Here is a 23,680-nt window from a genome sequence, read left to right as displayed (position 1 = left end):
GCTAGACCCAAGGGTTAAATGACATTGACCAGTAGATAATACACAAGCCGAAACAGGAAACGAGAAAAAAGAAAAGAAAATCGACGGAAAGAGGGCATATAGGGGAGAGGGGTGAAGACGGGAGGAGATAAAGACTTTTGGCTCAGTTGGCGATCCGCCAACCACTCAGCCAGTTCAGATGACGCCACTGTTGGCTTGGACCTTCGATGCCAAACACGATCACCCGAAAGTAGGCAAACATTCCTACTACCAAGATGTAAAGAAGGCCGTAAATAATCCCGCGAGCCTTAGTGCTTAGGCTCTGAGTGACCCAATCAACGCAAAAACCGAAAGTGAGTATGGCGTAGTATAGAGCTGGGTAGTAGTGATGAACATAGGTCACTCGCCCCATGACGATGAACGGCAGGTAGTGGAGGACCCAACCCACTACAGGGTACAAGCCAGCATAATGGATGTGATCAATGTTTGCTTGGGTAAGTTCATTGTAGCCCCGCTGCCATCGTACAAGGTACCACAAGAACAGCAGGCCGAACAGGCCCAAACTGGCAGTACTTCCCCAATAGACAACGGGATTTCCGAGTAGGTAATACTTCACCACCTTTTCATCCCAAGAGCACATTCGAAGACCAACATTGAGTATCGGCCACTGCCAGAATTTCGAGGCAAGATCGTCCTGTTTATCAGGGTCCGGAACGAGAGCATTGTTAGATGTCATCATCGCCACATTCAGGTGCACAAAGTCCTTGAAGAAGGGAGACTTGTAAGAGCCAGGATCGCCGGGGGGGACTATAGCTTTTGGTTAGATTCAAACGCATGATTACCAAGATGAAGACGTACGTCGGTCGTTAGAATGAGTTTCAACATTCCAATGTGTGTAAACATCGCGCGGCTTATTCTCCTTGACGCATGTTGTCTCAATTTGCTTGAACCCCCACTGTGGAAGGTTCGTGTTGCCGGCGCGCAGATAGCAACCTAGGACAGGATGTCGCAGGCGGAAAGCGGTGGTAAGAGTCCTGATCTTGCTCCTGTCCCTCGACGCCGCATCGTCGACGACTTCAATTTTCCAATGATCCTTGTCATCCCCAATTGTCAGGTTGCCATAGCATGAAACTTCATAATGGCCCTTGGTTATCGGAGCAGGAATATTATGCGAGTGAAGGTTGCGGCCTGTCTGAGCGTGAATGAGCCGAATCACATCTCCGTCGCCAACAAATCTAAGATCCGCAGTGGCATCATAGTCGGCCTCTTTACGGTTGGGATAGATGAACCAATCGTTGTTCGCATCCTTGTGGTGGTAGCAGGTAACCTGCTGCTGAGAGGATCCTTCTGGGTACGTTTGAACATGGGAATGTAGCAGTCCGCCACCGTAGCCCATATTCTTAAGCGTGACCCTCGAGCCGATCGCAATCTCAAGCGGACTGTCTTTGCCAACCTGGGTGCCCTTGAGGTTGGCCTGGAAAAGAGAGCTCATTTGCGCATCACCAGGGCCACTATTCTCCAAGATCAAGAAATGAACATAAAAGGAGAGGAGATAAACTAGCACTGGCACAATAATCAAGCCGACTACGCGGGCGGCAAAGTGTTTGGCTAGCGTGACCTAGATTGAATGGTTAGAAATTTGAATAGAAGATTTCAAGAGCTAAAATACCTCGGACATCTTGAGATTGCCGAATTTATTCCAGAGATCTTCAATAGTGTAGAGACCAACAAGGGCAGTGCAGAAGAAGCCCACCCATTTGACGCTACATACGCAGCCAATGCTGACACCGGTTAACAGAAGCCATGCAAACCACTCAAGGGAGAAGCTAGCATGTTGCAGTCGGTGGAACTTCGCCCAGCAGAATGTGGTGGTAAAGGTGAAACATAGCAGCATTGAATCCAGCAATATGAACCGCGATATAGTGGCATACGAGTTTTCGAAAAGCACCATCAAACTGACAAGCCAGACAGTAGATCTGCGAAAACCGAGTTCTCGTGCCGTCAGGTACGCCAGAGGTACGCATACCACACCAAAGGCGGCGTTAAACAGACGCATGAAGGTATAATTGAGGTCCTCTGGGTACTTCTCACCAGATTTGAACTCAAACGATCCGTTGTAGCCAGCAAGAAGACCCGACAGGCCAACAAGCATCTTCCCCAGCGGTGGGTGCACATCGAAATAGAACTCGCGCTTCAAATAATGTGATCCGAATTTGCCAAAGCTATATATCCTTGTAAGCCGCCAGGTCGCCAAGAGAGAGGGCATAACTCTTACTGGGCTTCGTCCCAAGTCACGATATTGGAGCGGCCAATTCGATACATGCGGGTAAACATAGAAAGAGCCGTCAAAATGATCGGCGCAATCACTGGTTCCCACCCCGAGAGAATGGAGAGATATGAGCTGGACTAGATATCATGGAGTTAGCCAGTTGAACAAAACAACAGAAAACGAAGAGGGCTTTTAAGGATGACGTACCTGTCGCTTCTTTTTTGCATCTTCCGCTTGGGCGAAAACTGGGGACGTCGTAGTTCCATCTGTGAGCGGTACATTTCTACGTCGCACGTCCGAGGCGAAGCTAGCACCAGTGGTCGATGCAGAGCCAATGTCCGCCATTTTAAGCACGAGTCCACCTAGTGAGTAGAAAGGAAAGGGTTCAAGCAGCGGGAAATAATGAAGAGAATCGTTATGGAACGAGAACGACCCGAAAGAAGAGGAAGCAATGTATAAATAGAGGAGGAAAGGTACGAAAGGAAGATTAGTAGTAAAACACACTCATGTCTAGTGCGATGCTCGTTTGCAATTGAGCAAGAGATAAGCGAATGAGGTAAAATGCGAGTTCAAACGTCGAGGTCCATAGAGCGGTAAAATTAGAGAGGATAGTCAATGTGATATCTAAAGGTGCTGAAAGAGTGTGTTGGGGGAAGGGAGGATCGACATCCAAGCTGAGGTCAAAACGGAGAGTTGGCCAGAAGTGTATTCTCCAAGCTAGCGCGGCAGAATTATTTATTAATAGTAGTGTATTCCTTAGTCTATATACGCCGAGTACCGCCCGCCGAGGCCAGAATTCCAACAAAACACCAGCAGTCACGAATTATTCGTCGAAACACATGCAAGAGGTCTTTACGGAATAAGTCGATTTTATTACTCTGTATCTAGTATCTACACCAGGATGTGGTAATCTTGTCCAAACACGAAAACTAACAGCACCAGCTTGGCTGTTTTATGGTCTCCAAGACAGTCAATTCAGATGTTCTAAGCCAACGTAGTCCCTGCGAGCCAAAAATCCACCGAGAGATCTTATTTGCTCTATGTGAGGATAAATCCAAAGGGAATGCAAACAGGAACCATTGAGCATTGCAGAAAACAAAGGGATATATGCCTTCAGATCCCGACCCATGAAGATGAACAGCAGAAAAAAAAAAAAAAGAAAACTAAAGTGGGGAAGGATTCCGATTCGAGAAAGTCGAAGCAGAAAATTGTACTGCGTATATGATTATCGCTAAGGGCAAGCAACAGCATGATCACTGGTCAGCTTCCTCGTCCTGTCCGAGTCTCCTATACTGGGAGCCTCCTCGAGCTTGCGACGACGCCCTATTGCGATTGACGATATTGGATATCCACCCGCCTAGTCCTTCGGGCTGGCTTTCATTTGGGCGTATTTGTGGGCTCTTACCATTGCCGTCGCCTGGGAGATTAGGTGGGTTGATGTTTAAGCCGGGAATAGCACTGTCTGCTCCATGCTGGCCATATGGACGTCTGATATCGAGCGAGGGCACAGGTGAACCAGCACCAATAAGAGAGCCGCGCTCCCCTTGAGTAGCTGGGGTTGGCATGGCCGTCGTTGCATCGCCAAAGAGGAGATCCATATCTTCCAAGCGAACGCCACTAGTCTCGGGATAGAGGAAGTAAACTATGTAGACTGTTAAATCTGGAAGTCACGTGGGGAAAGATAGACTTACCAACAACGAAACTGCAGGCACAAAAGAATGCATGAACTAGGTAAAGCCTCCACTTGATTGCAGCCTGTAGGACCGGGGTGACCTCGCCAACAAGCCAGTTGAAGGCCCAATTAGTAGCCGTACTGAGACTTGCGCCCTTGGCGCGGATGCTCAGAGGAAGGATTTCGGGAGGATATAGCCACGGGATGGGCCCCCAAGAAGCACCAAAAGCAGCATTGTAGATCATAACGAAGACAACAGTAAGGGTCGGGGTGGCTCTTATATCAATAAAGATGAAATAAGATATTGCTGAGAGGGAAAGGATCATGGCCAAAGCGCCGGAAAGCAGGATAGGACGTCTTCCCCAGCGGTCGACAAGATACCAGGGAGGAACTGTGGACGCGAGGTAAGTCAGGCCATTAATCCCTGTCATAAGGATAGCATCGCGTCCAGCCCACCCAGCAGACTCAAAGACAAGGGGGGCATAGTATGAGATGACATTTATCCCATTCAGCTGTGCCAACGCTTGTGCGGACATGGCAATCAAAACACGTTTGTTATATCTCTTGAACATGTCGGCATAAGACCGCTCACCCTCTTGACGCTGAAGAAGGACGTTCATTTTAATCTCTCTGTACTCTTTTTGAGCTTCAGAGTTGAGGTGGTCTCCTCCGCCGTAAAGGTTTGCAATGACGACCAATCCTTCCTCGTCATGGTCATTGTCCAGTAGCCACCTATCAAAAGTTAGCTTTGAGCAGCGATCGAAACGGACTTTAGTACCTCGGTGACTCGCAGATGATTAGGCTTCCCAAGCCAAGGAAAAGCCCCATGACACATTGTAATAATAATGGAAGACGCCAAGAAAGATTGCTGTCGATGAAGCTGCAAAAGTAGTCCACCCAAACGCTGGCAGCGTACCCAAAAATGTTTCCTGTAAACTCGATGCACGCCAATTTTCCTCGATTGTGAGGAGGCTAGAGAATATTAGCCCCCAAGTCAATGACATGGATGAGGAGACAAACCGATATCTCAGATTGATACACGGGAACAATAGTGGACAAAGCTCCGACCCCTAGACCTGCAATGATACGGCCAACCATCATCATTGGCAATCCTGTTGCAAAGGTCTGAAAACCTCCCCCAATGAAGAATACGATGGACCCATATAGGATAGTCTTGCGACGACCGATTATGTCGCCAATTTTGCCGACAAGAAGAGATGATATGAATGCTCCGACTTCTAAAATTGCGACAACTGTGCCAATTTCCGCGCGTGATGGCTGATTAAAGTAATCTTTGAAGTATATACCCCTGTTTCTCGTTAGCTTCCATATACGGAATGGGTTGTGCATGACGGATTCGGGACAACGAACGTTATAATTCCGGACATCACACCCTGGTCATAGCCAAAGAGAAAGACACCTAATGATACAAAGACACTAGTAAAGTAACTATGAACAATTAGTGAAATCCAAGGCACAATTATTGACACCTTACAGCAATGGCTTCCCAACCAGGCCATGCGTTCGAGCGGATTGGCGATTACCCGGGGACATTATGACAGCAAGGAAGCGTTCAAGACGCGATATCTTCCTGGGCGGCAGTTGTGGTAGTTCTATTTTCTCAAGATCGAGCTCGCTGGCACTTTGCTCGTTCTGGTAATGCACACGCTTCGCCTGCTTCGCTCGTGCCCTAGACCCGGCCGGACGAGAGCCCCCGCGATCCGAGGATTCTATGAGTCGGATTTGGAGAGGATCCTCTGCATTAGCAAATTGTTCTGCCAAATCTCCAGTGTCGGTCCAGAGCGAAAAGTCGGATCCAGCCGAGGAAATAGAAGAGCGACGGCTGCCCTTTTCGCTTGCAGATTCTAGCACACGCGTGGAAGCGTTGCGGGGTGGGGATTGTAAAGGCCGCAAGGGTATGCTGGAGGAAGTACGCGGCGACGACGTTGGAGGAATGTTGGCGGTTTGGGGGGGCTGACTTGACTGCCCCGTCGTTTATCGGGAATCGTATCTGATGAGCGAGTCAGTTGGAGACCGATGGCTGAAGCGCATGTACAGCTCCGCTGTCACGCAGCCGACTTCAATCCCCAGGTCAGAGATGGGTGATTGATCAGACGGACAGCTCGCGGGCGAGCCTTTTTGGAGCGGACAAAGGGGCCACTGCAAGTGACGAACCGAGGCGGAGATCGAGGCGGAAACTGGCGGGCTAAGTGTGCCAGCGAACAGGGAGGGAATTGAACAAGAGGAGAAAGCGGTGGTTGTATGTGATGATCCGGAAACCGCTCATGAGACAAGAGCGGCGCCAACACTGCAGGATGACGCTGGTGCTGGAGGTTATTCAGCCAAAAGGGGATGGTCAGGCGGGAGACTAAGAAAGAAAGGAAAGAAGCGGCCAACAATTAGCTGGAAACTACACAAGGAACGACAACAAAGGATGAGCTGGCGAATAAATCAAACCCTTCGCGCTCTTCGTTTGCATCAGCAAAGGCTCTGATTTCAGGGTCGCGATGTGTTCCCAATATTGAACAGTCAAAAGGTCTCGATGAGAAAAGTTGGATGAAGAAAAGGAGTGTGCAAGCAAGACCAGCAATCTATCAACTTTGTACTGCTTTTGGCCGCCCCATGGACATGGGTCTGATCTAACTCTGTTGGGGTGTAATACGCTGCAATAAGGAGTCTGAACTTCTGACAGGCTGTGGGGACCTGCCAACTCCGGAGTACTGCTCGCCTGATAATTATCTAACAGTTATCTATGAAATGCACTTGGGAAAGACTTGGAAGGAAGAAAGCACCAGAGCTGCAAGAGTCTCGTCACTCTGAAGCCGCCTCGGCCCATCACCTCCATTATCTACTTGCCTCTTCTTACTACCAGTAGTCCATGTGATGAGCAGGTTGCCGGGTGCGTGTCCTTCAATTACCCCAGATACGTACTACGACTCCAAAGTCTAGAGGGTTAAGTGGAGAATCTCGGGAGAGGACCACTAAACGATGCTGCCTACGATCCATCCACTCTTAATATGTGTCAATCTTTCCACTTCCTTCCCTCCTCGCGGCCACCACTTTGGTCCTTATTCTCGATAGCCAGAAATATCCTGGTGTGATTATCAATCTCGAAATCGTACGGGCACCTGAATACTGACCGAGGAGCTGCCACAAGCCCACAGGCCGTCTTGTCGTCGACGCTGTGGCGGAAGTTCACCGCTTAAGTCATGTGACCAAGCGGCAGGTTGTCAACCAAGCTTACCGGCCTGCAACTCTGTTTCCTCCTTTAGTTAGACATACAGATAGTTCCACTTTGAATTCAGACCTTTATTCTATTTCATCTCTTACCAGTACAGTCACCAGTCAACATTCATTTCTAATTCAGGATTAGCTTCCCAGAGAACCTCCTCGACAACGCCTTACTCAAAGCCTTCGATGACATCACAGCTTTAGCCCGATGGAGATGAGGACTGAATCGTAGACCCGGATGCAAGTTGTACCTTTCTCCAACAGATACCATCAAATTTTCGAAGAAGAAACTTTCCCAAAAATGGCTGGTGCGCGAGGACGATATGAAACACATGCATGAGATGATTGTTCATGGCCTTCTATCATACAGCACACAGTCTATATATAATATGTAGTATACACGGAATAACGTAGGTTCTATACTCACGTAGCAGACTCATCAGTATGCCAGACAAAAGAAGACAATACATGCCAATCCCTGAGTGTGGTACGAAAAGATAGTCCCCAATGCCATTCGCCGAGCATATAGATGTGCAAACCTGCAACAGGCCTTGATATATGATTCTACCGCTGCCACTATGCTTCATGCCCTTGCGACTCGAGACTCATTGTGCGAGACCTGGACAGTGCTGAGGTAAGCGTCGTACAACTGTCGCCCTGAATCAGTGTTCCTACGAAACAGAGAAATAGCTTTACGACCGGTCGCAGCGAGAAAATAGCCAGGAACCCAGAATGGCAGGCCGTGGCGGAGGGGTTCATCAACGTAGCAAAATATCATGGCCATCTTTCCGTAAATACATGGCATCTGCCGTATCAGCGTGCTTGCGGCGTACCAACTCAAAAATCACCAATCCGGCACTAGTACTTGGGACTTGGCGGAGCGCGTTTCCCAAAAAACCTCGATAAAGCCACCTGGACCAACCGCCGGCTCGGGCTGCCTTTCTTTTGCAGCGCTTATACGTCTCCTGGTACGCCAAGTAGTATATCCTCAACATCTGTTTTCTGGAAGGGCGAAGCGTCGCCTGGTGGTCGAGATACTCCAGTCGAGCAACGTGGATGTTTTGTATTGTATTCAACGGATGTTGAATTGTTTGCTGGGCGACAGACGCGGCGACACCGGCCGCCATCAAGAAACACGGCTCCAGAGCGTAGTGAGGCTCAATAAGTGGTAGCCCACGGTCACTCAGTGAATCAATCCCTTGTTGCTGCAGCGACCCATAGTAACCCGTAAGAAACGAATAGTACGCCTGTGACTTGACGTACTCGAAAAAGGAGAAGAATACCGCGCTGCCAAAAGCGTCACGCATGAATGATAAGCTCCAACCGGCAAAGATACCGCGTAAGCCTATCTGCCGTAGCTTTTGGCGTCCATACTGCCACATACTCTGGTAGTGACCTTCGAGGATTTCGCTGGTTCTGAGGCGGACCTGAAGAGCGTCCAAAGGAGCAGCAACAACTGACTGAATTGACCCAGCAACTAGGCCGGCCGTAAAAGTATCAACGGGGCTAGCTGGCGGGTAAACGCGACGAATGCTTTGCGAGACTGGTTCATGCAGAGCACCTAGGACTTGAAGGTATGATGTATATAGCACAGCGCCCACCCTACCAATGATTCAGCGTTATTCAGTCGACAGTCATGGTCAACCTACCCAGCATTAGCCAAGAGAGGGGGCATAACTTGATTTGGTATGAAACGCCAACCATATGTACGAACGGCATGGATCAAAAGGCCCGGTGTGGTAGTATTTAATGACCAGCGGCTTCCTTCAGAGGGGTTGGGATAAACCGCTCTCGCAAATGCCTATCCAATTGCCGGCTAGTTAGATGTGTCATGAAGCAAAGAATAGATATTGATATGTACTAGGTACCATGTAACTATATCAGAATTAGCCCAGGCTATCAACAAATCCCATCACACCCATTCAGCCGTGACCTACTCAACCCGAGTGCGGAAAAAGGCCTTTACGGGTACCCTAAAGTAAAAGGCAACTAGCTGAGCGCTGAGGGCACGAACACCGGCAGCTGAAGCGCCCGTGGCTGCATTGTTTCGAGGTTTTCTGCGTGCGGCATTGTCCTCTGGTGTTGATAGTGTGTCCTCTCCGTCGCCCAGTACCGGTTGACTCGAGGGCGGCGCATTCATATTCAAACGGAGAAGAAGATGTGGAGGTCTCACGGTAAAACTAGCAAGTCCCCAGGCGCAGCTATCGGATCCTCAGACACGGCAGTTCGACATCGAAGTTAAGCAGCAGTTGCATGATATTCACGGCAAAACAGTCTCCATATAGAGATAAAGAGAAAGATGCGCTAATAGGCGCAAGACGCGGTAGGAAACTCCCAAAGAAGATTCGTGACAAGCTGCCTGTATCTTTCGTGGGCTGTTCCAAGGAGATAAAGGAAATGATGAGCCCTTCGGAGCGCAGTCGAGTCCATTCAAATTTCAAACATGCGGAATCGGATAAACCCCCGAGATATACGGAGAAGTGAGCAATGCAAACAGTTCAAACTCACCACGCTAAAAGCTAATTAGTTCTCCCGCAAAGTTGAAAGACGCGTGCTGTGCCTAGGGAATTTCGCGTCACTGACTTCATTCATCCTTTGTCAAACATCTTCTTGAAACCACTTCTCCTCTCCACTGACCCAACTTTCTTCGGAAGAATCAAGTTCTCCGGCATACCAATATTTTAAAATCGCACCCTGCAAACTTGTTCTTACCGTTCACCCCTGCACTGTCCCTCTGCGAACACCTTAGTCCCTGAAGCTTCGGGGCGCCTCAGTCACATCATGGGTGACGAGATCGTCATCGATAAAACGACATTCTTCAATCGCCTGTCGAGCTTCTATACGGCATGGAAGTCCGACAAACGATCTAGTCATCCGGCCTTTGGTGGCGTCGGCTCTATCGTCATATTGATGGGCAAGACGGACGAGGCGAACAGCTTTCAAAAGAACAATGCGATCCATGTATGCCGAGATTCTTGCAAGGATGTGATCCGCGCTAACTTTTACAGTTCTGGCTGCTTGGTTATGAATTTCCGGCTACCCTTCTAGTCTTCACCCCCGAGATGATGTACGTCGTTACAACTGCGAAGAAAGGTATTGTTCGACTAAACCTCGGACTTGATCCTTCTCTAACTCGACATAGCGAAACACCTAGAGCCCTTGAAAGGCGGGAAAATTCCCGTTGAAATCCTGGTCACAACCAAAGATGCGGAGGAGAAAGCAAAGGTTTTCGAAAAGTGCTTGGAGGTTATCAAAACCTCCGGGGTACGTTTCTCTCCGTTTAGGCAACAGGCTCACATGTTAACTTTCCGCAGAACAAAGTCGGAGTTCTACCAAGAGACACAACTACGGGCCCATTTGTGGAAGACTGGAAGCGCGTTTATGCCAAGATATCTGGCGAGGTGGAAGAAGTAGATATTGCGCCGGGTCTTTCCACAGCCTGCTTCTCGGTCAAGGATACTGAGGAACTAGTACGTTTGAGAGACGCTTGAGAGAGCAATATCAACCGCTTGCGCTGACACCTATAGGTATCGATACGAAATGCCTCGAGAGCGTGCAGTGGCCTCATGTCGGAATACTTTGTCGATGAAATGTCTCGCCTGCTTGACGAAGAGAAGCAAATGACACACAAATCTCTCTCCATGCGTATCGACGCCAAAATCGACGACGCCAAGTTTTTCAACAAGCTTGCAAAATTACCATCCGAGTTTGACCCTCAACAAATTGACTGGGCATACGGCCCCGTAATTCAGAGCGGTGGCAAGTATGATTTAAAACTCACAGCAACATCTGACGATAACAATTTGGAGCCCGGGATTATCATTGCTGGGTTTGGTATTCGTTACAAAACCTACAGCTCGATAATCGGACGTACTTACCTCGTTGACCCGAGCAAGTCCCAAGAAGCCAATTATGCTCTGCTTTTGAGTGTCCACGAAGCCGTCTTGAAGGAAGTGCGGGACGGCGTAGTGGCTAAGGAGCTCTACAACAAGGCTATTGGCCTTATAAGGGCCAAGAAGCCGGAACTCGAATCTCGTTTCGTCAAAAATGTTGGTGCCGGCATAGGAATCGAGCTTCGTGACTCAAACATGGTCCTCAATGGAAAGAATAACCGGATTCTCAAGAGCGGCATGACCTTTTCCATCACTGTTGGCTTGGTGGACGTTGAGGACTCAAACAAGAAAGTCTACTCAATGATGATAACCGACACCATTCGGGTTGGTGAGAATGGCCCGCATGTGTTTACCAAGGATGCTGGTATCGATATGGACTCGGTATCGTTCTACTTTGGAGACGAAGAAGAGCCTCAGAAACCAGCAAAGGAGAAAAAAGAGCCCAAATCGAGCGCAGTAGCGGGTAGAAATGTCACCAGGACAAAGCTTCGAGCTGAACGTCCCACTCAGGTTAACGAAGGGGCAGAGGCACGGCGCCGGGAGCACCAAAAAGAGTTGGCAACAAAGAAGACCAAGGAAGGTCTCGACCGATTTGCAGGAACTACCGGTGATGACAATGGCGTCGCACAGAAGAAGTTCAAGAGGTTCGAATCATATAAGCGAGACAACCAGCTGCCGGCCAAAGTCAAAGATCTTACTGTATATGTTGATCACAAGGCGTCCACTGTCATCGTTCCTATAATGGGTAGGCCAGTGCCTTTCCACATCAACACCATAAAAAACGCCAGCAAAAACGACGAAGGAGAATACGCCTATCTACGAATCAACTTTCTCTCTCCAGGTCAGGGCGTTGGAAGAAAGGACGATCAACCGTTTGAAGATCTTTCGGCGCATTTCTTGAGAAATGTGACACTCAGGTCAAAGGATCACGATCGCTTTGCGCAGGTTGCCCAGGACATTACAGAGCTAAGAAAGAATGCCTTGCGGCGTGAGCAGGAAAAGAAAGAGATGGAGGACGTGGTAGAACAAGATAAGCTTGTTGAGATCCGAAGTTAGTACTTTTCTTTTCCTTCGAAGTCCTACCAAAACCTTGACTAATAACCCAGACCGCCGCCCTGTCAAGCTTCCTGATGTCTATCTTCGACCCCCGCTTGATGGTAAACGAGTGCCCGGTGAAGTCGAGATCCACCAGAACGGTCTTCGCTATGTGTCTCCATTCCGCAATGAGCACGTCGATGTATTGTTCAGCAACGTTAAACATTTGTTCTTTCAGCCGTGTGCTCATGAGCTCATTGTTTTGATCCATGTTCATCTCAAGACTCCAATCATGATTGGCAAGAGAAAGACCAGGGACATCCAGTTTTACAGAGAAGCGACTGAGATGCAATTTGATGAGACCGGAAATCGAAGGCGCAAGCATCGTTATGGGGATGAAGAGGAATTCGAGGCGGAGCAAGAGGAAAGAAGACGAAGGGCGGCTTTGGATAGGGAATTCAAAGCGTTTGCTGAGAAGATAGCAGATGCTGGCAAAGATGAAGGAGTTGACGTTGACATTCCATTCAGGGAGATTGGCTTTACCGGTGTCCCGAATCGCTCCAATGTATTAATACAGCCAACTACAGACGCTCTGGTCCAACTAACCGAACCACCTTTTCTCGTGGTCAGTCTCAACGAGATTGAGATTGCGCATCTCGAGCGAGTACAGGTATGTTTTCCGCTTCCATATATTGTTTCCGACTTGCTAATTATCTTGCCAGTTTGGCCTCAAAAACTTTGATCTTGTTTTTGTCTACAAGGATTTTCACAGGCCTCCTGTCCATATTAACACGATCCCCGTGGAGAACTTGGAGGGCGTCAAAGATTGGCTAGACTCCGTGGACATAGCATTCTCGGAAGGTCCCCTCAACCTCAATTGGACCACAATCATGAAGACAGTTGTCAGCGATCCTTATGGCTTCTTTGCCGACGGCGGTTGGTCTTTCCTGTCAGCTGAGTCGGATTCTGAGGATGGTTCAGACGAGGAAGAGGAATCGGCATTCGAGCTGTCGGAATCTGAACTTGCTGCAAGTGAAAGTTCCGAAGATGAGAGCGACTACGATGACGATGCCAGTGCAGATGATGATTTCAGTGCGGAAGAGGACGAGGAGAGTGGCGAGGATTGGGATGAGCTGGAACAACAAGCTAAAAAGAAAGACAGGGAAAGTGGTCTGGATGATGAGGACCGGGGAAAGAAGCGGAAGAGGTGATTTTATGGCTCTTGGTGCTTGTCAAGCAGCCTTGTAATTTACGTACCTTTTTGCCTAATGAACCAACCTATTTGACTCAGAAGACGCTGGTCAACATCGGATATTCGTTTTGAGTGGAAAGTAGACGTTAGTTCACGTGTGGATGCCCGCGCAATAGTGTTATATTATTCCTTATATTACTCCGTATTTCTTTCTCCAGTCAATATAACAAGGTCTATGTGACATAAAATGAGCAAATAGAACACCATTCTCACCTCTGGGCAAGGTAACAAGATCTAGCCCTACCTCGAGGGCGGCTTTCAGGCACCTCTCATTTCCCATCTCTCATCGCATACCACATGTCTCGCATCCTCTTGACCTGAGCGGGGGTGAAGCGCTCGTAGCACTCGTCTGACGAGTAATCCATAAAGTTATGCACCGGGTCCACGCCTGCCCTATCCGGGCATGAATCTTTAATAGCAGGGCACCCGTCTGTCGGCACAGATTCCTGGGGTGTATCGTCTATATAATCACCCTCGTTATCTGGGGAGCATGATTCGCCCTCGAAGGTGTGAAGGAGGCCATTCCAGTGCCCAATTTCGTGGATGGCAGTTCCGCCTCGGTTGTAATGCGCCAGAGAACCACCTGGCATGGTTCTTGCAAGTACGTTGCATCCGTCTTTGACGTAGCTAGAACGGGGGCTGGTGCTATTGATCGCAGGATCCGGGAGGGTGCAGAAACCCAGAACACTGGTTGCCAATTGCTCTGTAAGACCCAGCTGGTGCCCTTGCGCTCCGCCTGTGGGAGCTTGCAAGTCGGTCTGGAAGTAGACATTGAGCGTTCTGTAGCTCCCCTTGCGGAGGGCATCTTTCATAGCTAATTCGTCCTCGTTCCGTGCCCATTTGTCGTTGGTCTGGCGAGTCACACCTTCTAGGCGGTAGGTTATTGTCGCATTTTGGTAAGCTTCCTGGAGGTATAGTAGCTTTGGGGAGTCAGCTTGCTTTATGATTTTGTAGTATATTTACTGACCTGCGTATTGAGCATTTGCTCCGAAACTACATCACCACTTGCTTTGCTGCTCACGACGTGGAACCAAGTTGCTATCTCAATTGGCTCTACTGCCTTTCGGCTGCCCTGATTGATGGCAGGGTCGTCTAGCTGAGCGCTTAATCGCCTGAATTCTGCCTTGAGTGATTCTGCTGGAGCCTCGGTGGCACAGAAACCTCGACCCAGATGAGGAACAGCGAGACATTTCTGCTGGAGGATGGTTACCACAAAGATCCAAATCACATAAAGCCGAAACATCTCGTCTGGGCATGCAAAATCTTACCAGATAATTCTTACCAAGGAGATTTATTGAGCAACAAAACGACCGAACGTCGCCAACAGTTACGCGGTATGGTATGCAATGCTGTACTGAGGATTTTTGCGCGGAGATTAGGAATGGGCCAGCAAGGGATGGAAAGCGAAGAAGTAACAACAACAATCACGGTTCGCTCCCAGATCTCAAAGCGAGATTTGCGTCAATCAAATAATCAATATGCGCTAATTTCACCCAAGTACGCCAAAAAAGAAAGTTCATCTGCATCATCTGCTAACCCAGATACAATAAGCGTACTTGAGAACATAAATTAATATACAGAACTAAAGGGTGCAGGGGCGAGGGATTAAAAAGCAAGACAGCTTAGCTTGAGTGGTCTCGTCCTGTCGCAACAGCAGTCGTTTCCTGCTCATTGTTCCAAGTTAAATACGTATGATCGCCCAATTTCCTGAAATGGTCAGTATATAGTTCGAAACACAGGGATGAAAGCTTGCCTTGGGCGAACTAGGTGCGCAATCGTGAAAAGTGCTCCAAGAAGGACGCAAACACCTCCAACAACAACATACGCGATTCCCATAAAAGGGTTCTGGCCTCCCAAAACAGTCCGAGTAGAGATCAGGATGGACTTTGTACCACCGTAGTCCGTGACTGGGAAAGCTGCAGCACAGTCAGTATCACCGAAACATATTAACAGGTGTGGACATACGATCTGTGATGTTCAATTGATAACGGCCGGCTGCCATGGCTGTAGTGTCATTCCTTCGAGATAGCTTGCTAAATGTAGGAAGAGCAGCTGTTCTCATCCACACCATAAACGCCTCATCCTCGTGGAGGTTGGGAATTTCGTTCTCGTAGTTATCTGGAAAACGTTCGCGCCAGTTTGGCGGAGGAACAACTTCGCCTGGCTTATACTCAGTTTTCTTGATAAGCTCCTTGTCACTATCCCAGGCGATACCCTTATCCGTCATGTCGTATGTTTCGCCGTCTTCATCGTTCAAGAAAACAGGGCTAGATATCGTGTCATTGAACATGGAATTCGCGATTAGGCCACAGGGGTAGTATGCCTTGCCATTTTCATCGAGTCTGAGCGGATCACATGCGCCTCCATTGATCGTACTGTTCTTGACAGCCTTTCCCTTCAACTGGTCAATGTCAAGAGACTTGACATATCTTCGATGATTTTGATAGAAGTTGGTAAGGCGGTAGTACATGAAAACAGGCGGGCCCATGGATTCGGGAACGTTAAACGACAGTTGACAGAGTTGGTTTCCATTGTCATCCTCAAGGCGTTGCCACGATGGAGGTTGGGGAGGTGAGGATTTGAAGGAATAATCAAACTTATTGTCCGGAATAGGAGCTGCATCCGCATTCAGTCTGAGATCCTTGCAATCCGAATAATCGATCGTCAGTTCTTGAACCTATGAGGACGGTCAACGATATGCCTGAGTCTGTCCAGGGGATATTGTCATACTCTCGAGCTCGCCCACAGCAACACTCCGCCAATAGGCGCGAAAATGACCCCAACAACAAAGAAAAGAGGCAAGACACTCTTGGGCGTCAGAATCGGTCTGAGTCCCGTCAGTGACTGGCTACTCTACCTGTGATTTTACAACTCACTGCCAGGCCTTTAGACGTTGTTGACGGAAAGCAGTATCTAGAAACCTTGTGAGTACCGTTGAAAGGCAGCTGGCGGTGGGTGGGAAGCTCTCACTTGCTGGTCTCCTATTCTTCGGCTTCTTATCAATGTCAGCATCGCCTCGATGGTCCTGCTCGCCGAAAGTATCATTGTTGGTCGCTTGCGAGTTAGACATGATTGCACGTATGGTCTGCTTCCATGAATGGATGGAATACAAGATCGTTTCAGAGTGTGGTTGCAGAAGGAGAAATAGTCCAGAGAGAACGTGGATGCGCGGATCACAGCGGACTTGGTAGGCTTCGCCCGCAAGACAAAGTCCGAGATTAGCGCCACCCCATTCATTGGTGTCGACTGCGGCTCAGCCAAAAGCCATGGGGCTTACTACTGCGTTGTACTTACATTACCACTCCCAGTTATTATTACTCTAGGTAGGAGTTCTAGTACTCCGTAGGAATACTAATAATAGTAAGCGCAGTCATAAATATACAGAATTTATTTCCCTAGTAGTGGAGTACCCAGGTCATGAGGAGTACTACTGCTTGCAACGCTTTAATTTACAACAGTTTTAGTAGTACGATGACGGTCTTGGTTGTGCTGTTGATGCCATACTACTAGGATTCACTGCTCCATCAAATAGCGATTTACAATATAACTGCTTCAAGTCACTGTCTTTACTTTTGAAGGGTCAAATACTTAGTCGTCCTTCTGGAGACGTGGACCGCCTTTTCAGTGGCCTTGGGTAACGTGTCGTCAGCCACTGAGACAAGGGCGTTCAATCCCGCTTTCGGCTACTCCCATGCTCGGCGCATCCATGATTCTGAAAACTTTGCACTGGTTTCGTGGAGCAAAAACCATCAATTGAACAACTGACCAGTATTCAAAACCAACAACTTAGATCACTGAAGGCAAGCTCGAGCTAAGTATACTCTATCTCAGAATCAAGATTCCAGATCAAGTCAATCGAAAGCTAACAAGTCCCACAAGAACCAAAAGGCCTGGTATCTAGACGCCTAGAAGGAAGCAAACGAATAGTCGAAAACCTAAATAACACCAGAACTCCGGTTCATAGCAACCATGCTGAGAAAGGAAAAGAGAGAAAAGACTTCACAGCAGAGCCTGCGTGCCGTGATATGCATGAAAGAAAATCGAGGACATGCAAAGGAAAGAGTAGCAGATATCAAAGTCGCTAAACAATCAACATCAAAAAGGTGTGGTAAAAGATAACAAGGTGTGGAGAGGGGGTGGGTGGGGGGTGTCCAAGAAGTCTTCTAGATGTATTGGAAGTACTGTTGTGAGACTTAACAGGAGGTGGAATCACATCAGAAACTGTTCAAAGTGTTTGGTGTCGAAGAGACCAACTCGTTCATATGCAGTCCAAAGTTTGCTTGCTTTATTGACATCGATTTTGCACGCTTGTTGAGCGTCTGTCTTGCGGAACTCCTTGCCAATTTTCAAAGCTTTGACACGGGCCTCGAAGATGCGGCGCTTGCTTGAGAGATATATTGCACACGAAAGTCTCAGAGTCGCCGCCAAACTGAGTTCGTTTTGAGCCAACAACGGCCGATCTGGGTCATTACTCAGGTCTAACATTTGACCTTTCCAGTCTGCCTTTAATGATTTCCCAGCGGCGCCGATGGTTTCTGAGGAAGGCGAAAAGTCTTTGAGGGAATTAAAATCTGTGTCATCCCGGCTTGTGCCGATGGCACGAGATGGCTTGGAGTTCGGCGATTGTACGTCAAACGAATCCAGAGCCCTCTGCTTCGGGGTAGACTTTGGTGTGCGCTTTACTCTGGGCGTCCGTTGCACACGGGGTTGAGCAGGAACCACCCTTTTTGTTGGCGCTGGCGCGATTCTTTTCAATCCGCCATCTAAGACATGGGGAGGACCTCGATTCATCATGGCCAACTGACGGTCAAGCGTCTCTCTTTCTTGTCTGGCATACTGGACTGGATCGCGATTGTACAGTGACACCACGATCGGCACACAAGAAAGTGCCAGCCGATACTCTTCGTGCGTTGGTTTATTGCGCTTATTGCCGAATCTTGCCATGTGGGATTTGATATGCTCATCCATCACTGCCTCGGTGGAGGATGGTAGCATGGGGCCAAACAACGGCTCATCAGTGGCGATATCCGAAATGGACTCATGTCTAGGGAAAAGGACAGGATCTCTCGATGAACCAACCAAGGCATCTCCATCGGGTTGCTCTGAAATGCTGGATTTGCGCTTTTTATTCCCCGTGTACGGGGTGACAGGAGGCGACGGCAAGTTCATCTCTGATTGTGTTCGTTTGCGGTCAACGGAAAGGGGGGCGATTTTCATCTCATGGGATGAATACGACGGATCCTGCGACATCTTATGAGGTGAAAAAGTGGATTGAAAGGATTCGAAGGGTTTGGCCTCTGGGGGAGACATGAGGCTAGAGATCGAAGGTAAACGACTCATGTTGGATTTGTCACTTGACACCAGCGGCGAGGCTGCAGGAAAGGATGTCATCCTGCTCCAAGACCTGGAATACGCGCTCCGTTAGAATGAGGAAAGCTCCCTGGACTAAGGAGAAGGTGAGGAGAGTGCGTCGAGACTTCTGAATATACGTCGGCCAGGCAGGTAAGCGTGGATAACGATGGATGGCGATGAAGTGAGGTTTATAGAAGATAATGGAACGGAGTTTGGGATTACACGTGAAAGTGATTTGTCAGGGCCGCCTCTTTGTCCTGTGGCGACAGGCAGAAAGTATGACCCAGTTTCGGCGATAAGGCTCACAGCGACCGGGAGCACCCAACTTATATCAGCGGGAAAGAGCAGCCTAGGCGAAAGGTGAAGAATTGGTTGAAAGAAGGGTAAATCCAGGCGCCCCTGGAGAAGGCGCAAGTTGAGAAGACTGCCTAGTAGTAGCTATGAGTCAATGCGTAAGGTTGCTGATGGGGCTGAGGTTCTATGGATTGTTAATATGTGACAATAATAAGAATTGATGTTCACAAGACTGAGGACTGCGGACTGCGGGGTTTGGCGCGTGGCCAGGAATTATCAACGCCAGGCGACCTTTTTTCGCGCAATTGCCAATTATTGGAGACGACGCGAGAAAAGGAGCAAAAACCCGATGACCTTGTTTCAGCGAGCCAGGATGTTCTCTCTACTTATATCCAGGCATCGAACCACCACCGGCGTCCCCGAACAAGGCAATGAATGACCAGCGTGTGATCCCAAGGACAGTGGTGGATGATCCACCACATGACGACAATTGTCACGGGAAAGGGGCGCGGGGTGATTCGCGCCATCAGACTTCAGAAAAGACATAATTAGAGCAAAGTTAACGGTTAGCGCTCGAGCGCCCGATTGAGGGGTCTTGTTCTTGTTGATCCAAAAGCCCGCCAATGGCTGCTCTTGGTCAAGCCTTTTCCTCAAGTACATCGATACCTAGTACGACCATGGTTGGGCTGACAAGGACAAGTGGTCGAGGGCTCAGGCGGATTCAGGGTTGACTCTGGAGAGGGTGGCTGACATCACACTTGGCGCGCGGACTTAAAGGGCCGATGAGTCAAGCGGAGAGCAGGGCCAGTCCAGTCAGAAGCCTCCCTTGCGAACGAGATATTACTCAGTGTGACTCACATTGAACAATAATATGCTTCACAGGACAGATGCCTAAACCCAATGCTAGAGCCTGGTCAGCCTAGAGCCTAAATCCTCCTTTGGAGTTGTACACGCAGCGGCTCTTAAAGTCTAGGCACTCCGCACCTGGATGGGAAGGAGAATCGCATCTTTCTTTCTCGCCTTGAAAAGTAGGAGCCTAGTCCTCCGGGATGAACACTAAGATAGACTTAGTAGGGCAATTTGAATAGTCTAAGCTATTGGCCCTTGTAGGATGGAAATCGCCCGTGGACACCTTCTCGCCCTTCTGCAAGTGCTGGCAGATGATGTTCTTGCACACGAGATGCTCAAGCTTAGTTAGGTAGTAGAAACACGAATGGCAGCTCGGCTTAAAATGACCATGATAAGAACTGATAAGAACTGATTCCTAACATACTGTACAAACTAATTGTGTTGAAACGGTATGTATGATACATAAATACCAGGCGGGCTCTGTAGCCTACGAACCTCAATGTTTGGCTCGCTTCTCAGGTTTGAGTCGTTTTCGGCTCTCGTGCGCTATCATATCACTGAGGTCTTCCTGGAATTCCCAGTTCGGATTGTTCTCTTGTTGTCTCTGAGACTCGTAAAGCCGCTTGAGATTATCCTTGTTCATCCCATCACCACTCTGCAATTCGTCTAGATCCACAGACACATCGACATCACCAGGTTTCTTGCGCTTACGAGTCTGGTCCTCAGCACCAAGCACAGGCAAGTTTTCTGGAGGCTGGCGCAGGTCGTATACCCTGTCGCCTCCAAAGAAGCCCTCTACCTGTGTTTGGAGTTCAGGGATGACGTGGAACGCACTTCGATGGCTGACCTCCTCTGTCTGAGTTCCACGGTACTGCTTGCGTACGTCAAACTCTCCTGATGCACTTTCTATACCAGTCAGTTCGGACGGTACAGCTGATACCAGACCACTTGGAGTTTCCAGACCACTAGGGGTCTGTAGCCCAGTGTCTATGTCTTCCTCGTCCATTTCTTCCTCCTCATCCTCACTCTCTTCCTCCGATAATTCCGGGTCTTGTAGCTCACCCCAGAGGTCCCTCTCAACTGGCTCACCTTGTTGCACGGCTTGTTGGGGCTGCAATACACCAAAGATGTCGCCTCCATATAAAGGCCGATTGTGCTCATCGACAGGAGGTTTCCCATAGCCACCAGGGTGGTAACCCCACATAGCTCCGGGGGGCGGAGGGGCATTGAGGCCTGGAATCTTCAAAGCTGGGTAAGAGGGGGGCGGGCCATAGCGTTGTTGGTTGATTAGCCATGGTGGAGGAGCACCAGGTGGCATATTGAGGGCCTCCTTCAGTTCGGGGCTGAGCTCCCCTGGGCGTAGATGGCGTTGGTTGGTCTCAAACTCCTTTCCTTCATAGTAAACTTCGCCATATCGAGTCAACTCGGGCTTAGTCTGGAAACGAAAGAATGCCTCGTATAACTTCTGATAATCAATATCAAGTCTTCCCATCTTCGGTTGGACCCTTTCGCGCTGCTTTTGTTTGAGAGTTGCTTGTTCTTGTTTCTCTAGGGCAGCATCGCGCATTTCCGAAATTCCTGTCTCTTGAATAAACTTAGGTAGAGAGAAAGGCGCCTTCTCGATACCTCGCTTTGACGACAGGTATTCACGCTTTAAAGACCAATGGGACGGTACGGGGACGACATTCCGATGTGCTTTGATGTGAACCAGCAATCGAGGGTCGGGAGCAGAGGTGTCTGTCCACTCCACTAGCTCCGGTTTTCGGACCATTGCCTTGAGCTCGGCAACGGAAAGCTTGTTTAATTCCTTGCGCTTTCGCTTCGAAAGCGCCGGTATCTTGTCCTCCTCTTCTTCTGGGATGTCGGCGTCATCATCAAAATACACTTCTGGTTTCTGAATGTCTGCCTCATCAGACTTCGTATTCTCGTCTTCGTCAAACTTGCTCGCAATATCCTTGTACAACTGCCACAGGGGATCATTGGGGTCGAGAGAGACTGAGGCTTCCGAGTCAACGACATCGGTGTCCTGCGCAAAAGAGGGAGTTTCATTTTGCGTCTCGGACGCGTCAGGGGTCGTCTGATCAGGACCCTTGAAATTGCATTAGTTTAGATATCATTACGGTAGGCTCAAGACATACCTGTGATTTCAGGGCTTTCTTTCGAGCCCTTCTAAGCTGGTTTTTGCTCAGCTTCATGGCGACCATTATGGCAAGTTGAGCAGAGGGCGTGGCTTGCTGACCTTGTTCCCTCGGCTAAATTCGATGCGCAAGGCGTCACAGAAAGGTTCTCTCAAGCGATATGATATGTTCACACGACAGGATTAGTATTAGAATTTGCCACGACTCTGTTGCAAAAAGGGACGCCGTTGGCGAGGTTTTGAGCGACGTCCGAAGCTTGGATGTACAGTATTAATTCAATCAACTAGCGCACTTTCTGCGCGTGTTGAATGCAGATGACAGTCATGTGACATGAGTCAAGAAACACATGACTGTCTTTGTAATCAAGCTCTCAGGCGTCAGGTTTGCAGGTCAGCCGTGGTCGCAGCTCGTGTTGAGTGGAGAAAAAAAACTTGCGTCAGTTTAGTAACTATACTAGTATAAAAAGAGTTTTTAAGTAATATAATTAAACTTATATAAGTTTAATTAATTATATATAATTTATTTTAGTTTTAAAAATAATCTAATTTTTTATATAAATTTTTTTCTATTAACTAGTCCCTAACTAGTGTTATACTAAAATAAAAAAATAAGTCTTATATTTATAGTATAGAGTAAGTACTACTATATTAGTAAAGTAAATCTAAATCCCTACTAGTTTATAACTAGTTACTAACCAGTTAAGTATAAAGGTCCTTGGCCTTTCTAAGGGTTGCAAGTAGTATAAAAGGTAGTAATAAAGGTAGATAACTTGTTACAGTGGCACGACAAAAGTTTGAATCACCGCCTGGGGGACCGCTTGCGATATCAAGTTTAGCGACTTTAAATCCAGATATCTCATTGGCTTAGGAAAAGTGGGGGGACTCAAACTTTTGTCATGCCACTGTATAATAGCCTAATCTTAAGAATAAGGATTAGATAATGGGGCATGCTACATGCACACCCCTCAGGCTACACACACACCCTCTAACCTATTTAGGTAGGCGGTAAAGGTGACAGAATCCTTTTTATTTGATTCTAATACTAGAGATATTCTACAGTATTATACTTTGAAAACTATAAAGTAAACTATTTTATTTACTTTCATATAGAGAATTATATAAGTTAATAGTATCTATAAACTCAAAATTATTTAAAGTATAATTTTTAATACTAATAGTAGTATTTTTACTATTCTAAATTAATATCCTAGGTCTTTCTTAAATCTAGGTAGTATAAATAATTTTTTATATAAATAATATAAGTATATTAGGTGTATAATTAAATAATAAATATTACTATAGTATTACTACTATTAAAACTAATTTATCTACCATTTAAAATAGGAAAAGTAAAATCTATTTAGTATATCTAAATCTAGTGCTATTTAAATACCACTAATATAAAGGAAATAATATTTTAGATATTTATTATGTACTTTTAACTTTAATGATAAATATCCCATTACCATAGTTATTTTTAATTAGAATATATACTTATCATTTTATTTTATAGCTTATTTTAAATTTATAGTAGCCTAAAAATATCTAGTATTGGAATAAAATTAAATATAGTCTGCCGCCTTCACCGCCTACCTAAATAGGGTTAGACGGTGTGTGTGTGTGGCCTGAGGGGTGTGTGTGTGGCGGACCCCTTTTATTATAGGTTTACCTCCTATAGACTATACTATAGATATATATAATATAATCCTTATAATAA

At 47.7% G+C, this 23,680-nt stretch overlaps 9 protein-coding genes across 9 annotated transcripts; 1 reads left to right on the top strand and 8 right to left on the bottom strand.

The window, feature by feature from the left end:
- Positions 1–44: 44 nt before the first annotated feature.
- Positions 45–2,952, bottom strand: pmt2 (protein O-mannosyl transferase). Its single transcript, XM_071049023.1, has 5 exons — positions 2,456–2,952; positions 2,255–2,385; positions 1,649–2,201; positions 838–1,597; positions 45–786 (listed from the first exon to the last, which is right to left on the bottom strand). The coding sequence occupies exons 1-5, from the start codon at positions 2,591–2,593 to the stop codon at positions 143–145; spliced, it is 2,226 nt and encodes a 741-aa protein (XP_070892128.1). The 5' UTR covers positions 2,594–2,952; the 3' UTR covers positions 45–142.
- A 549-nt stretch (positions 2,953–3,501) lies between these two features.
- BJX68DRAFT_273463 (putative MFS monosaccharide transporter) lies at positions 3,502–5,474 on the bottom strand (the record flags this gene model as incomplete). The annotated part of the gene is made up of 6 exons (XM_071047472.1): positions 3,502–3,890; positions 3,940–4,652; positions 4,699–4,892; positions 4,941–5,229; positions 5,292–5,369; positions 5,416–5,474. 6 exons carry the CDS (start codon positions 5,472–5,474, stop codon positions 3,502–3,504), a joined length of 1,722 nt encoding a protein of 573 aa, XP_070892127.1.
- Positions 5,475–7,449: 1,975 nt separating this feature from the next.
- Positions 7,450–7,824, bottom strand: BJX68DRAFT_35581 (uncharacterized protein). The gene has a single exon (XM_071049022.1). The coding sequence runs from the start codon at positions 7,736–7,738 to the stop codon at positions 7,514–7,516; it is 225 nt and encodes a 74-aa protein (XP_070892126.1). The 5' UTR covers positions 7,739–7,824; the 3' UTR covers positions 7,450–7,513.
- BJX68DRAFT_250560 (putative mitochondrial carrier protein) lies at positions 7,450–9,598 on the bottom strand. The gene is made up of 4 exons (XM_071042272.1): positions 9,089–9,598; positions 9,020–9,026; positions 8,801–8,952; positions 7,450–8,753 (listed from the first exon to the last, which is right to left on the bottom strand). The coding sequence occupies exons 1-4, from the start codon at positions 9,289–9,291 to the stop codon at positions 7,910–7,912; spliced, it is 1,206 nt and encodes a 401-aa protein (XP_070892125.1). The 5' UTR covers positions 9,292–9,598; the 3' UTR covers positions 7,450–7,909.
- Positions 9,599–9,713: 115 nt separating this feature from the next.
- On the top strand, positions 9,714–13,445 carry spt16 (chromatin-remodeling protein SPT16). The gene is made up of 7 exons (XM_071049021.1): positions 9,714–10,112; positions 10,160–10,244; positions 10,294–10,415; positions 10,466–10,621; positions 10,679–12,095; positions 12,151–12,749; positions 12,802–13,445. The coding sequence occupies exons 1-7, from the start codon at positions 9,933–9,935 to the stop codon at positions 13,288–13,290; spliced, it is 3,048 nt and encodes a 1,015-aa protein (XP_070892124.1). The 5' UTR covers positions 9,714–9,932; the 3' UTR covers positions 13,291–13,445.
- Positions 13,446–13,600: 155 nt separating this feature from the next.
- BJX68DRAFT_273460 (zinc metalloprotease) lies at positions 13,601–14,574 on the bottom strand (the record flags this gene model as incomplete). The annotated part of the gene is made up of 2 exons (XM_071047471.1): positions 13,601–14,251; positions 14,299–14,574. The coding sequence occupies 2 exons, from the start codon at positions 14,572–14,574 to the stop codon at positions 13,601–13,603; spliced, it is 927 nt and encodes a 308-aa protein (XP_070892123.1).
- Positions 14,575–14,975: 401 nt separating this feature from the next.
- Positions 14,976–16,970, bottom strand: BJX68DRAFT_35038 (CDC50/LEM3 family protein). The gene is made up of 5 exons (XM_071049020.1): positions 16,302–16,970; positions 16,208–16,244; positions 16,062–16,158; positions 15,297–16,008; positions 14,976–15,247 (listed from the first exon to the last, which is right to left on the bottom strand). The coding sequence occupies exons 1-5, from the start codon at positions 16,399–16,401 to the stop codon at positions 15,048–15,050; spliced, it is 1,146 nt and encodes a 381-aa protein (XP_070892122.1). The 5' UTR covers positions 16,402–16,970; the 3' UTR covers positions 14,976–15,047.
- Positions 16,971–17,540: 570 nt separating this feature from the next.
- Positions 17,541–18,671, bottom strand: BJX68DRAFT_259877 (SWIRM domain-containing protein; the record flags this gene model as incomplete). The annotated part of the gene is made up of 1 exon (XM_071043782.1): positions 17,541–18,671. The coding sequence occupies one exon, from the start codon at positions 18,669–18,671 to the stop codon at positions 17,541–17,543; it is 1,131 nt and encodes a 376-aa protein (XP_070892121.1).
- Positions 18,672–20,322: 1,651 nt separating this feature from the next.
- On the bottom strand, positions 20,323–22,030 carry BJX68DRAFT_273457 (U2 snRNP complex subunit CUS1; the record flags this gene model as incomplete). The annotated part of the gene is made up of 2 exons (XM_071047470.1): positions 20,323–21,915; positions 21,965–22,030. 2 exons carry the CDS (start codon positions 22,028–22,030, stop codon positions 20,323–20,325), a joined length of 1,659 nt encoding a protein of 552 aa, XP_070892120.1.
- Positions 22,031–23,680: the final 1,650 nt, after the last annotated feature.

Source organism: Aspergillus pseudodeflectus (assembly GCF_044049435.1).
Source record: "Aspergillus pseudodeflectus strain CBS 756.74 chromosome Unknown BJX68scaffold_113, whole genome shotgun sequence".
NCBI classification, from domain to species: Eukaryota; Fungi; Ascomycota; class Eurotiomycetes; order Eurotiales; family Aspergillaceae; genus Aspergillus; species Aspergillus pseudodeflectus.
Note: the sequence above shows the minus strand (reverse complement) of the source record. Positions and strands in the feature narration are given on the sequence as shown.